Source organism: Helianthus annuus, chromosome 13, assembly GCF_002127325.2.
Source record: "Helianthus annuus cultivar XRQ/B chromosome 13, HanXRQr2.0-SUNRISE, whole genome shotgun sequence".
In the NCBI taxonomy this organism is placed as follows: Eukaryota; Viridiplantae; Streptophyta; class Magnoliopsida; order Asterales; family Asteraceae; genus Helianthus; species Helianthus annuus.
Window position 1 is genome coordinate 79,311,530 of NC_035445.2, and position 14,595 is coordinate 79,326,124.

Here is a 14,595-nt window from a genome sequence, read left to right on the forward strand (position 1 = left end):
AGTGTAAGAGAGAAAAAATAAAATATACCACATAGAAAGAAAAGTTTGTACATAAAGTTTGTTAATACATACTAAGTAAACAAATATAAATAAACTAGTAGATGCCCCATCCGTGTTGCGAGATAATGGCCGAATAATTCTCAATCAATTAAAAAAAGACTACTATAATTTTGCTATGAAAAAAAAAAAACGATGATAAGACCGTAATTTTGGGCTCAGGGCAAAACTGTAATTTTTCAGGACAAATGAGCCAGTGTTAGGCAGCTAGAGTTATGCGCCGCCCGCGTTGCGGGGCGCTAAACCGAGTATTTCTTAGGTTAATAACATGTACGCCTTTATGTTGGTTAGTTATACATGCTACCTATAACACGATATCAAAAAAGAGACACCAAGTTAACCAATTAAAGAAAAACAGTACCATAGTTATGATAAAAAAATTAACTAAAACGATGACAAGCGTGTAATTTAGAGTTGGGGGCAAAACAATAATTTGTCAGGACCAATTAGCGAGTGCTAGGCAGCTGTTTGACATGAATAAAAACAAAATTAAGTCAACAAAGTAAAATAAAACACTACCATGGTTTTTCCAAAGAAAAAAAAACGATGGCAAGATTGCAATTTTTAGCGGAGGTAAAATCGTAATTTTAAAATGGAGGTAAAATAATATTTTGAAACGAGGGCAAAACCATTTTTTTTATTTTGAAATGGCGGCAAAATCGTAATATTTTAGCTGCGGGCGAAATCGTAATTTTTAGCGGGGGCAAAATCGTAATTTTAAACTGGGATCCAAATCGTAATTTGGCAGGACTCTAGCGGAGGGCAAAACCATATTTTTATTTTGAACTGAGTGCAAAAGTGTATTTTTTAACTGAGGGCAAAATCGTAAATTTAAGCAAGGGACAAAAGCAAAATTTTATTTTGAATCGAGGACGAAATCATAATTTTACACCTGGGATAAAATTGTAATTTGGCATCACCTATAAATAACTATTATGAAAAAAAGAAAAAAAAACAAAAGTCAAAGTGGCCGCCAAAAGTGACCAACCATTTCACAAAACCATTCTCTAATGGCGTCATATGAAGTTGTAAATGTATATGTTAAAAATAAATAATGGTTGCCACATCACATCGATCAATTGAATTAGTATGTAGAATTGCATGGCATTAAACCATTGGGTAACAAATTGAATAGCAAACAAGTTTTGGTAATTAATATAGAAATAATATAGAAATAATGCCCACAACGGAATTAAAACTTCATTGCTTCGAGAAGCAACACCTTTGTTAGTAACATTGGGCTACAAGTCATTAATTTGGTTATTCACTATCAAACAATATACCGTACTTTTTTTAAAACATTTGATAATATTTTCTAATACTTGTGGCTAAATTTGTCCATCTCATGGCATCCATGTGACGCTCTATATAAGGCTGCATTCTTACATTTGTTTTCCACCATGGCGTTAGTGTGCTTGTTTCCCTGCTCACTTCTCCTTAGGAAAGATTCTTGTGCCCCAAGTAGGCGACTTAACATTTGCAAGACAATAAATTCATCACAAAACACATCAACCGTTGTTGAACCCCTCGTTAAACGACGAACAGCAAATTATGAGTCATCGCTATGGTCTTATGATCATGTTCAATCACTCACAACTAAATACTCGGTAAGATCACCAATTTCATCATGTATCCATCTTTTTATGAGCAAATTTTGAAGAATTTAATCTATATAGGGAAAAGATTACACGGCTAGAGCAGAAAATCTGAAAGAAGTAGTAAAGACGATGCTACAAAAACGTAGTGTGGTGGAAAATCCATTAATCAGCCTCGAGTTAGTTGATGATTTGCAGAGACTTGGGATTGCGTATCATTTTAAGGAGGAGATAGCTGATGTCTTGGAGAATATTTACCACAACACTCGCAACAACTGGAGTACGACGGACTTGAACCTCCGATCTCTTGGTTTTCGACTACTAAGACAACATGGTTATCCGGTCTCGCAAGGTTATACAAATTATTACTAAATCCATTTTAGTTACTAATATAGGAAAGGGAAATACACAAAAGGCAATTCTCTTTTTTTTTTTTTGCAACAAATGAAAAAATAAATAAATCATTTATTTTTTCAAGTTAAAAAAAGTTAAATATAAATGCAGTGTTTATTTATATAAACAAATGTAACCTACACATACGAGTGTTCAAAACAATCTGGATCCGAATTATCCAAAAATCTATATCCGAAATTTCATATGTCCAAAATTTCAGACTGAAAAATCGGATAATCTGAATTTTCGGATTTGGATGTGGATTTCTAAAAAGTTCAGATTATCGAATTACCCGACATCCAAAACTATAAAAAATAGTGTGTTTATGTATTATGAGTACCATGTTTAGTTTAAATATAGTATAATATAGTAAATAATCAGATTTAATTTAAATGTTTTTTGTTTTCACTGTTAGAAATTTAGAAAATCGAATACAAATTTAGTAATCTATGCATAGAACGTATTTTTTGGTTTTTTTTTATAAATTCGGATATTCATTTAAATATTTAAATCCATATCCAATCTTTTGGATATTCCGATTTTAAACACCCTACCTACACATATGTTAGTAAACGCTTAAAATTTTAACATAACTAGTATTAAGCCCCTCCCCGTTGCGGTGGGGGCGTAAAACCATAACAAATAGCACCAATGCCACAGCACCGCTAACGACCATCAACACTGAAGTTGCGACTTGTTAATGCAAAGAAATTAGACCGAAAAATAAAACAGAGAAAATAATAACTAAGTCGATTAGGACCCGTGCGTCGCGATTAACCTATCAAACGGGAAAAAATGGACGGCTATAAAAACGTTGAACCATACACTCACGTTGCGTAATATTAACTCACAAAATTTAGAATGAGGTATAAAACAAAGCGTAAAAATGTTGAACCACACACAAACGTTGCGCCGTGTTAACTTGCAAAATTTAGAACAAAATGTAAAACACACATTTTGCGAATTATTGAAAGTTTAGGGTACCAAGGTTGAAAGTGAAAAGGTTGTGTGGTTACATTGGCAAAGATAGAAAGCTTTTGGTTAAAAGTAAAAAAACCAAAGTAGCTTTGGGTTAAAAGTGTAATTATATAACTTTTTTTTAAAAACCTTCCTAAACATAGAATACAACCTAACTATGCACTACAATGTTGTTAATTTATAATGGGTTAATCATTTTTTTTTTCACATAATATAGCAATTTGTAAATACAAATTAATGTTTTGAAAAATGAACATGGATAGAAATCAATAAACGACTTATATTTATTCCTTTTGTTCTGGTAAGAATTTAGTCTCTTGTAACGAATCACTCCCTGGTTATATAAAATTTTAAACTAATTGATTCTATATATTCAGACATATTTGGCAACTTTAAGAACAAGATTGAAAATCTTAACCCATGTCAATACGAGGATATGGTCGCGATTTTGAACTTATACGAGGCATCTTATCATTCATTCGAGGATGAGAGCGTACTGGATGAAGCAAGAGACTTGACAAAAAAATATCTTGAAGAAAACCTAGACGATGTTAATGGAAGTATAGCGCCATTAGTAAGTCATGCTTTAGAGGTTCCATTGCAATGGAGAGTACCACGGGTAGAAGCGAGATGGTTCATTGATTTATATGAGAAAAGAAGTGACATGAATCCGGTAGTGATTGAGCTTGCAAAATTGGATTTTGATATGGTTCAAGCGGTTCATATTGAAGATCTAAAACACGCCTCAAGGTATCATTTCTCTCTCGCATGTCTATGGGTCCAAATTAATTACTAATAATCTATAATTTGTTCTAAGGATAGGTGGTGGAGAAATACAAGCTGGGATAAGAAGTTAACCTTTGCTCGTGACCGGTTGGTGGAGTGTTTTTTGTGGACCGTAGGTTATAGTTACATGCCCGGGTTCAGTACCGGAAGGAGAGAGATAACAAAGGTCAATGCCATGATTACTACTATTGATGATGTCTATGATGTTTATGGTACTTTGGATGAGCTTGAACAATTTACTGATGTCATCAGCAGGTAAATGCCAGTAAAAAATTGTGACAACCCGAACTTTTCAGGTTAGTAACGTTTAACCTCGTGATCTTAACTCCTCGTTACTTCTCTTTAAAGCGCTACACGTTCAGTGTTTGTATGATTCTGTAACTGACCCAAACTTTTATCAATATTGTTGCACGTAATTTATAACTAGTCAAAACCTTTATCAAATTGTAATATGACTCGAAGCCCATATAATCGAGCCCACCCAAATCCAAGCCGGGCCCCCTTCTAAATTGTTTATATGGACTGTTTGGCGACCTATTCTACATTGGGCTTAAGCCCCATGATCACGGCCAAACAATGAACCACCCCACTATTGCCTTTTGTATTTGTTTGAAGCTTGGACTGAAGAAATTTCCCCCTACCGAAATACACCCCATCCGAAACATTATCCACTCGAAACCCAAACCCCCAGCCCACCTTAACCTTTATCTCGGCCCACAACACACACATGGAATCCTTATATATATTTACGTATGTTCACCTTCATAGAGAACACACAAACCCTACGGCAGAACAAGACCCCTCTCACAGTCGCAATCCTTATTCTCTCACCCGAAATCCCACGACGAAACCGGCTACCATCATCTTCTTCTCCGGCGAGTTTAATCTCCGACGAACACCGGTAAGATCTCGCTCTATCGTCCGTAGTTCTAGTTAATTGACGCTTCGCGGGTTCGGTTCGATCTCAACTTAAAGCCTTGCAAGAAAATAGGTTATACATGAGACTGTATGAAAGAAATATATATATTTGTTCGATGATATGTATATGTTTGGGTGAACTTGAATTATTGTATGAATGATCATGCTACGCGATACTCGTTACGGAAACTGCGATGTATATATGATGTGTTAGCATATGAATTCTGTTCATGTATGGGTTGAGTAATAAAGAGGGTATATGCATGTTGTATGATGTTTACGTGATGTGGGTTCTGTGTGTGATTGCCTTGATTGCTATAATGGGTTTATAGTCTTGGTGTTAACCATATGTGTTATTACTATGAATTAACTTGATGCAATAAAGAACTTGGTGTGGTTTGATATTAAAGGCCGATGATCATTAAAGTGTAATAGGGATTGTATGGTGAGTTTTGTGATTGCATGTGTTACTTAGTTCTTGAATTAAAGGTTTCTGTTGACAAACAATTAAGGGTGAGGGTTATGAAACCTGGGTTATTAGGGGTACTACTTTAGAGGTTAATGAACTGAAATTAATTATTGACCTTGTTCATGTGTGAGTCTTATACGAATGCCATAAGATGATAATGTTGAGGGCTGAACATTGGTTGGGATAAACAGTTAATTCAATCGACTGAAAGGGGATATTGATGTTTGGTGGTGGTCGATTTAATACGTAGGAATGCATGATGAAGGGTTGACAAAGTTGCTCACTAAAATTCATGCAACTGATTTGTGGTATAACAATAGTTTTAGGGGTCCAATGGAATTGAAGGCATGTGATCTAATAAAGATGATCCCCTTGAATAAAAAAAAATAATAAAATAAAATGGTGGGCGGCCAACATATACTAGGTGGGGTTTGGGCGGCCAAGCAAGGGTATTGGCTGGGTTTTCGGCCCAATGGTTATTAGGTTCATAAGCCATGATTTGTAAAGATGTATTTGGGTATGGCAAATTGTTCGGAAATTTTATATATATGTTTGAAGATGTGTTTTGTTGGGCTGCATGTTAAATTATTTTTATTTTTCTCGAAGCCTAAATATTGTGTGAAAGAACATGTTATTATATCCATGCAATCTTATGATTAATCTCAATAGTAATGGCAGTATGGTAATTAAGATACAAGTTTAGTCTATTTAACCCACTCTTCATAAGATCTACAGGAACTGTTATACAAGAGTAATGTTAACTTGTTGAGTCGCACAAATTGCTTAGGATATGGAATATTATAATATGTGATGATAATATACTGGTATGTGTATGATCTACTATAATGGCTTGTATAATGATATGTGCAATCTGTGTACGATACAAGTGTAGTAGGTGTAAAGAGTATGTGTTCTTTGTGCATATGACTAATCGTTATTGGTAACCATACTAGGATTTGGTTGATCAATTTGGAACGAGTAGCTAGATCTACCGAGCACTCTAAGGTGAGTTCACTGCACTTTTCTCAAGCATGTGTCCCGGTGGTTTGGGACAACTGGTAAACATTTGGAAGGGAAAACATTGGGTAAATAACTTAATCGGTTTTGGTTATTGCCTGGAGGGCAATGGGGGTGATTAGTTGATAGCGCTATTAGGTGGGAAACCTCACACCGGGCCGTAAGGACGGGCGTGAACTAATTATCTGGGGTATGGCTATGGTTGTTAGAGGCACACTCCTCGGATACATATGGGCACTCTCCCTAGGGTATCTAACGAAGGCAACATAGCAAACGGTCGTTAAGGGGTACCCACTCCCCGGATACACATGGGCACACTCCCTAGGGTATCTAACATGAGCAATATCGTAACGCAACATTGAATCGCATTAACATACATCTGGTAACACAACACGTTAACAAACCTTGAACTCACCAGCGTAGTCTGACACACTTGTTTACATGCTTGTAGGTAATTACTGAAGGAACTTGGGAGCTTGCCGTCTGATGTTGCTGGAGTGGTTATGGTCATAATAAACGATTATGTTGATTTGGTTTTCATACATTTACACAGTTATACCTTTATGCTTCCGCTCAATACTTTGGTTTTGGTTTAACTTTTCAAACGATACATTTCTTTCAATTGGGTATTTCAATACATTACAACTTGTGTTTGATATGATTGGTGGCTCTTTGTTGGATCGTTGCACCTCCAATAGGGACATGCCCTAGGTGGTTATTTGGGGGTGTGACAGTTTGGTATCAGAGCCATTGGTTATAGTGAACTTGGTTTTAAAACGTTTTCATAAAACCAGACTATAACCGAACAGTATCGAAATCGACCATGACACTCAGCTCCAGACTGCAAGGTTCGTTTCTCATTTACGATTGCATAGTATATCTAGTGTACACTTATGTATGACATTGCACGTGAATGCACACTTGGCACAACAGCATGAGCCCTTATATTACCGACCCCTGTTATTTGAACTGTTAGTGTGACACTACCCTTCGACTATTGTGATTCTTGATCATATAAAACCTTTCGCTTGCTATTTGAATGTGGGGAACCTTTTAGCGCAAGTTAAGAGGCAATGAGATAAGCATGCAAATCGCCTTATTACTATGGGTGCACACATAATAATAACGCGAGGTGCATGCAAGTCCCAGTGAGGCTTAACGAGCGTGGGAAGGGTTCTGCCCTATTGAGTGTAAACTTGATAGTTAGTATATTTCAACGTGATGTTTGACTTTTACCTCATTTCGACCCTTAAGATTGTTCCCTTCTCTTATATAGAACCATGAGTGGACGTGGAGGAGGCCGAGGTGGTGGACGTGGTCACATTGCTATGACCCAGGCCGAATTAACCGACTTGATCAACACTCAACACTCGAATTAACCTTTCTTGTAAATAAGCATGTAGTAGAATTAACTGATAGTAAATCGATAGAAGCTTCTCATGTTCTTTTTGGTTGTAAACTTGATCTCGTGGGTCAAGTGTTCGACATTGACCTACTTCCCAATACTCCTGTAAGTTTTGACATGGTCATTGCCATGGACTTGGTTATCTATGTATCAAGCAGAAAATTCTCTGCAAAGAGAAAATCGTGCGTATCCCTCTCCCTAGTGGGGAATCCTTATCAGTTCAAGATCATCATAATTGTGCCATTGTTGGCATCGTCTTAGTCATGAAAGCCCAGAAGTGTCTACTGAAGGGCTACCCTGCTATTCTAACTCTCGTCACCGATTCGCCACTTTAAGAAAGGAAGATCGAGTATCTTCATGTTATTCGTGAAATTTTTGACATGTCTTCCAAAGGGTTACCTGGTTTACCTCCACATCGTTAGGTGGAATTTTAGAATTGACCTTATGCAAATCCCGATTTCCTTCTGGGGTACAGCAATCCCTTGGATTCGCTGGATACTATCACAGCTTCATCATAGGATTTTCGAAGGGTTCGCAACTTCAACCTCCTTAGCATAGCGGGGAGCTGTGAATTCTTGAGAAATAAAATCGGGGAACATCTTTTCAGCTTTTGAAACCCAACCCTACAACATGCGGAGCATCGCTTCTATCCGAGGGTACCGATGATCCAGCGATATACCATGATGGTGTTACGGAGAGGAACTACACGACCTACAATCTCCGGTGGAAACCGTGGTCATTGGATTTAAGTGGGAGGCATTACTTGGACGGTACCGAATGCGCCAATTAGACCGATCACAAGGGCCTCCAGTGCACCCTTGTTTCAATAGAGCTAACCATGTGATGGCATCGCTAGATGGAACTTCCGAACGAACACGGGGTTAGGAGAACTATACCCACGCATCCCTGTAGACGAACCTTATCACTTTCACTTGTCATCGCCGCTAGAAGTGAAGCAGTCACAGTTACACGCGTTTGTCGTTTTGGCAACACTAACCTTTACCCACCGAACTCTGTTTTGGACAAATGATACACTCGCGCGACCGCAATGTAACGAACCTCCCTGTTGTGCCATGCCGCCATGCACCACTACTGGAAATTACTTCTAGACAACAAATTTGCTGGCCAAATCCTTCGGATGTTTAATGGACCCCTGTTTCGCTCGATTCTTTGTACGAACCTCATTAATTCCCTGTTTCTTTGATTGGCAACTGATATAACGAAACGCTAACCACCATACCATGATTTCCACCGATCACAAGATTAGCCCCCAGGCGTTGTAAAGTACCTATAGATCGAGTTCGTCGGAACTCACTTCAAGCCATTGTTTTAGATCAATTTTCGGGACGAAAATTCTTTCAAGTAGGGGATGATGTGACACCCCGCGAAAACGCTCAACAAAACTAGCTTCCTCAGTGACTGTTTGCTAAATTTCGGGACGAAATTTCTTTCAAGTTGGGGATGATGTGACAACCCGAACTTTTCAGGTTAGTAACGTTTAACCTCGTGATCTTAACTCCTCGTTACTTCTCTTTAAAGCGCTACACGTTCAGTGTTTGTATGATTCTGTAACTGACCCAAACTTTTATCAATATTGTTGCACGTAATTTATAACTAGTCAAAACCTTTATCAAATTGTAATATGACTCGAAGCCCATATAATCGAGCCCACCCAAATCCAAGCCGGGCCCCCTTCTAAATTGTTTATATGGACTGTTTGGCGACCTATTCTACATTGGGCTTAAGCCCCATGATCACGGCCAAACAATGAACCACCCCACTATTGCCTTTTGTATTTGTTTGAAGCTTGGACTGAAGAAATTTCCCCCTACCGAAATACACCCCATCCGAAACATTATCCACTCGAAACCCAAACCCCCAGCCCACCTTAACCTTTATCTCGGCCCACAACACACACATGGAATCCTTATATATATTTACGTATGTTCACCTTCATAGAGAACACACAAACCCTACGGCAGAACAAGACCCCTCTCACAGTCGCAATCCTTATTCTCTCACCCGAAATCCCACGACGAAACCGGCTACCATCATCTTCTTCTCCGGCGAGTTTAATCTCCGACGAACACCGGTAAGATCTCGCTCTATCGTCCGTAGTTCTAGTTAATTGACGCTTCGCGGGTTCGGTTCGATCTCAACTTAAAGCCTTGCAAGAAAATAGGTTATACATGAGACTGTATGAAAGAAATATATATATTTGTTCGATGATATGTATATGTTTGGGTGAACTTGAATTATTGTATGAATGATCATGCTACGCGATACTCGTTACGGAAACTGCGATGTATATATGATGTGTTAGCATATGAATTCTGTTCATGTATGGGTTGAGTAATAAAGAGGGTATATGCATGTTGTATGATGTTTACGTGATGTGGGTTCTGTGTGTGATTGCCTTGATTGCTATAATGGGTTTATAGTCTTGGTGTTAACCATATGTGTTATTACTATGAATTAACTTGATGCAATAAAGAACTTGGTGTGGTTTGATATTAAAGGCCGATGATCATTAAAGTGTAATAGGGATTGTATGGTGAGTTTTGTGATTGCATGTGTTACTTAGTTCTTGAATTAAAGGTTTCTGTTGACAAACAATTAAGGGTGAGGGTTATGAAACCTGGGTTATTAGGGGTACTACTTTAGAGGTTAATGAACTGAAATTAATTATTGACCTTGTTCATGTGTGAGTCTTATACGAATGCCATAAGATGATAATGTTGAGGGCTGAACATTGGTTGGGATAAACAGTTAATTCAATCGACTGAAAGGGGATATTGATGTTTGGTGGTGGTCGATTTAATACGTAGGAATGCATGATGAAGGGTTGACAAAGTTGCTCACTAAAATTCATGCAACTGATTTGTGGTATAACAATAGTTTTAGGGGTCCAATGGAATTGAAGGCATGTGATCTAATAAAGATGATCCCCTTGAATAAAAAAAAATAATAAAATAAAATGGTGGGCGGCCAACATATACTAGGTGGGGTTTGGGCGGCCAAGCAAGGGTATTGGCTGGGTTTTCGGCCCAATGGTTATTAGGTTCATAAGCCATGATTTGTAAAGATGTATTTGGGTATGGCAAATTGTTCGGAAATTTTATATATATGTTTGAAGATGTGTTTTGTTGGGCTGCATGTTAAATTATTTTTATTTTTCTCGAAGCCTAAATATTGTGTGAAAGAACATGTTATTATATCCATGCAATCTTATGATTAATCTCAATAGTAATGGCAGTATGGTAATTAAGATACAAGTTTAGTCTATTTAACCCACTCTTCATAAGATCTACAGGAACTGTTATACAAGAGTAATGTTAACTTGTTGAGTCGCACAAATTGCTTAGGATATGGAATATTATAATATGTGATGATAATATACTGGTATGTGTATGATCTACTATAATGGCTTGTATAATGATATGTGCAATCTGTGTACGATACAAGTGTAGTAGGTGTAAAGAGTATGTGTTCTTTGTGCATATGACTAATCGTTATTGGTAACCATACTAGGATTTGGTTGATCAATTTGGAACGAGTAGCTAGATCTACCGAGCACTCTAAGGTGAGTTCACTGCACTTTTCTCAAGCATGTGTCCCGGTGGTTTGGGACAACTGGTAAACATTTGGAAGGGAAAACATTGGGTAAATAACTTAATCGGTTTTGGTTATTGCCTGGAGGGCAATGGGGGTGATTAGTTGATAGCGCTATTAGGTGGGAAACCTCACACCGGGCCGTAAGGACGGGCGTGAACTAATTATCTGGGGTATGGCTATGGTTGTTAGAGGCACACTCCTCGGATACATATGGGCACTCTCCCTAGGGTATCTAACGAAGGCAACATAGCAAACGGTCGTTAAGGGGTACCCACTCCCCGGATACACATGGGCACACTCCCTAGGGTATCTAACATGAGCAATATCGTAACGCAACATTGAATCGCATTAACATACATCTGGTAACACAACACGTTAACAAACCTTGAACTCACCAGCGTAGTCTGACACACTTGTTTACATGCTTGTAGGTAATTACTGAAGGAACTTGGGAGCTTGCCGTCTGATGCTGCTGGAGTGGTTATGGTCATAATAAACGATTATGTTGATTTGGTTTTCATACATTTACACAGTTATACCTTTATGCTTCCGCTCAATACTTTGGTTTTGGTTTAACTTTTCAAACGATACATTTCTTTCAATTGGGTATTTCAATACATTACAACTTGTGTTTGATATGATTGGTGGCTCTTTGTTGGATCGTTGCACCTCCAATAGGGACATGCCCTAGGTGGTTATTTGGGGGTGTGACAAAAATACTTACTTCCATTGAGGTCTTGAAAAGTTTTCATGAGACCTAAACGTGCTTTGAATTCTTAGATGGGATATCAATGCAATTGAAGAACTCCCAGAGTATATGAAAATATGCTTCCTTGGACTCTACAACACAACAAACAATGTCGCGTATGACACGTTGATAAACTCAAGAATCCATGTCCTTCCGTACCTAAAGAAAGCGGTAATAATCAAACCATCTTTTTTTATGTTCAAACCATCTTTGGCCATGAATAGGATTGTACCCGTTAGGGAATACTCATGCATCCCGGTCAATACATTCCTAAACAATGAAAACATGTAAAGCGCAGCTTACGCTTACAGACGGCCATTACTAAACCCGCTTAATATATTATTTTCTAAATCTTGGATGAATGGTAATATTGTAGTGGGCAGATTTATGCGAGTCATACCTTCGAGAAGCAAGGTGGTACCATAGTAGACATACACCAACACTCAAGGACTACTTGAATAATGCTTGTGTAACAATAGGAAGTCCTCTAACACTCATGTACATGAAGATTTTAACATCTGTTACTTCAACCGAAGAGATTGTACAATGGTTTGAAGAATCTAAGAATATAGTTAACCATACATCGTTAATCGTTCGACTTGCTGATGACCTGGAAACATCCTCGGTACGCCTTTTTATTAATATATATATATGCCTATATGTAATGGTCTTCGTATAAAAAATAATAGCTATACTTCTTCATATTTATATTTGTTTAAGGACGAAATGAAAAGAGGGGATATTCCAAAGTCGATTCAGTGTTACATGCATGAAAGTGGTGCTACCGAAGAAGAAGCTAGAAGGCATATCAAAAACTTAATTTTGAAAATATGGAAAAAACTTAACAAAGAACGGGCGAATGCTAAATCTCAGCTTCTACATGAAACTATTGACTATGCAATGGACATTGTTAGGATGGCACAGTTTATGTACGGTAAAGGAGACGGGCATGGTCGTCCAAATGTGACTAAATCTCATGTATTATCATTGTTGTTTAATCCTATCCAAGAGACCTAGTAGTCAATAATTTGTGTATGGATGTTTGTATTAAAAATAAAAACTTATAAATATATGCATATGTTTTGTTAATTCAAATACCAATTAAATAAAATATTACACTTTTTTTCGTAAATAGAACGTCTAATATTAATTATACATCACATAAAATGTTGATTCATAAATTAGAATGTTTGGCTCAGTTTCCTCATCCCATCCCGTCATATCACATATGACCATGTTACACAATATATATAACTAGTATTACGCACTTTCGCGTTGCGGTGGAGGCGCACACCAATGTGACACTACTGTCAGCGACCATCAACACTGAAGTTGCGGCGCGTTAATGCAAAGAAAGTAAACCGAAACATAAAATATATAAAAGAATAACTAAGTCGATCTAGGACCCGCGTGTTACGATGAACTTGTCAAACATGAAAAATATACGACGTAAAACCGTTTATCCACACACGCACGTTGTATCGTGTTAAGTCGCAAAAGTATAGAGGACTAAACTTGAAAGTAAAAAAGTTGTGAAGTTAAATTGAAAATGATGAAAAGTTTTGGGGTTAAAAGTAATAAAACCAAATAGTTTTAGGTTAAAAGTAAACATGAAAAAGTTTTGAGGTTAAAAGTAAAAAAAAAATCAAATAGTTTTGGGTTAAAAGTAAAGAATCATATAGTTGTGGAATAAAAGTAAAAAAATCATTTTTTTAAAAAACCCCCAAAACCATAAGTTACAACACCTTTATGGGTAAAAATGTTGAAAATAAAAGTATTGGTAATTATATAGAAACAGAATCTGAAGAAAAAACACCCTAAAGTGTGAAAATGATAAGAACAATTCCTGGAGCGGCACGTGTTGTAGGCGCTAAATAACACGCCGGGGGTATGATCTTCATTTCCACATTATATTTTGAAACATTCTTTTTTTGTCAGCACATTATTCCTTTTGAAACAAACTCCAAAATTTAATGCGTTATTAGCTGTTACCTCCTCTCCAAGATTTGTGAGATTTATGGCATCTGATATGAATTGCAAGTTACAAAGTAATTATGTCCATATTTTAAATTATCTTTTCTCTGTTAGATCTTCGTTCGAGCAATTCATGTTAAAGTGCTAGCGTGTATGATGCGTGCTAGTGTGTATATGTTTTAGATATATATTTTAAGCACTTTTTACACTTTTTAGCCAAGTTTTAAATTTATAAAACAGGATATTTACTAACACTAAACACACATATGGGCAAGTGCACCCATCGTGGACGTAGTATAACGTTGGTAAGATACCGAGGTCGTCCAAGGACACAAGAGCTTTTAGTACCGGTTTATCCTCAACGTCTAATCAAATCAAAATGTTAGAAAAAGATTTTTAAACTAAGAAAATAAAATTAACTAAATGCTGAAAAATAAAATAAAAATAAAAACAGATAAACAAGATGAATCACTTGGATCCGACTCGTGTATTAGTATAACCTTTGATTATTTTCGCACTTTTGCACTTGTTTAAGAGATTATCTTAGTTATTGTAGTAGGCCCCTCTTTTGAAGGCGACGCTACCCTCAACCCAGTAGTTTGAGTCAGCAAGGATACAATCCTAAAGGGTCGGATTATTG

The 14,595-nt window shown here is 37.1% G+C and overlaps 1 protein-coding gene across 1 annotated transcript; it reads left to right on the forward strand.

Moving 5' to 3' along the window:
- The first annotated feature begins 1,457 nt into the window (after positions 1-1,457).
- On the forward strand, positions 1,458-13,059 carry LOC110901109 (R-linalool synthase QH1, chloroplastic). The gene is made up of 7 exons (XM_022147957.2): positions 1,458-1,664; positions 1,734-2,004; positions 3,401-3,773; positions 3,846-4,064; positions 12,014-12,152; positions 12,358-12,606; positions 12,702-13,059. The coding sequence occupies exons 1-7, from the start codon at positions 1,458-1,460 to the stop codon at positions 12,996-12,998; spliced, it is 1,755 nt and encodes a 584-aa protein (XP_022003649.1). The 3' UTR covers positions 12,999-13,059.
- Positions 13,060-14,595: the final 1,536 nt, after the last annotated feature.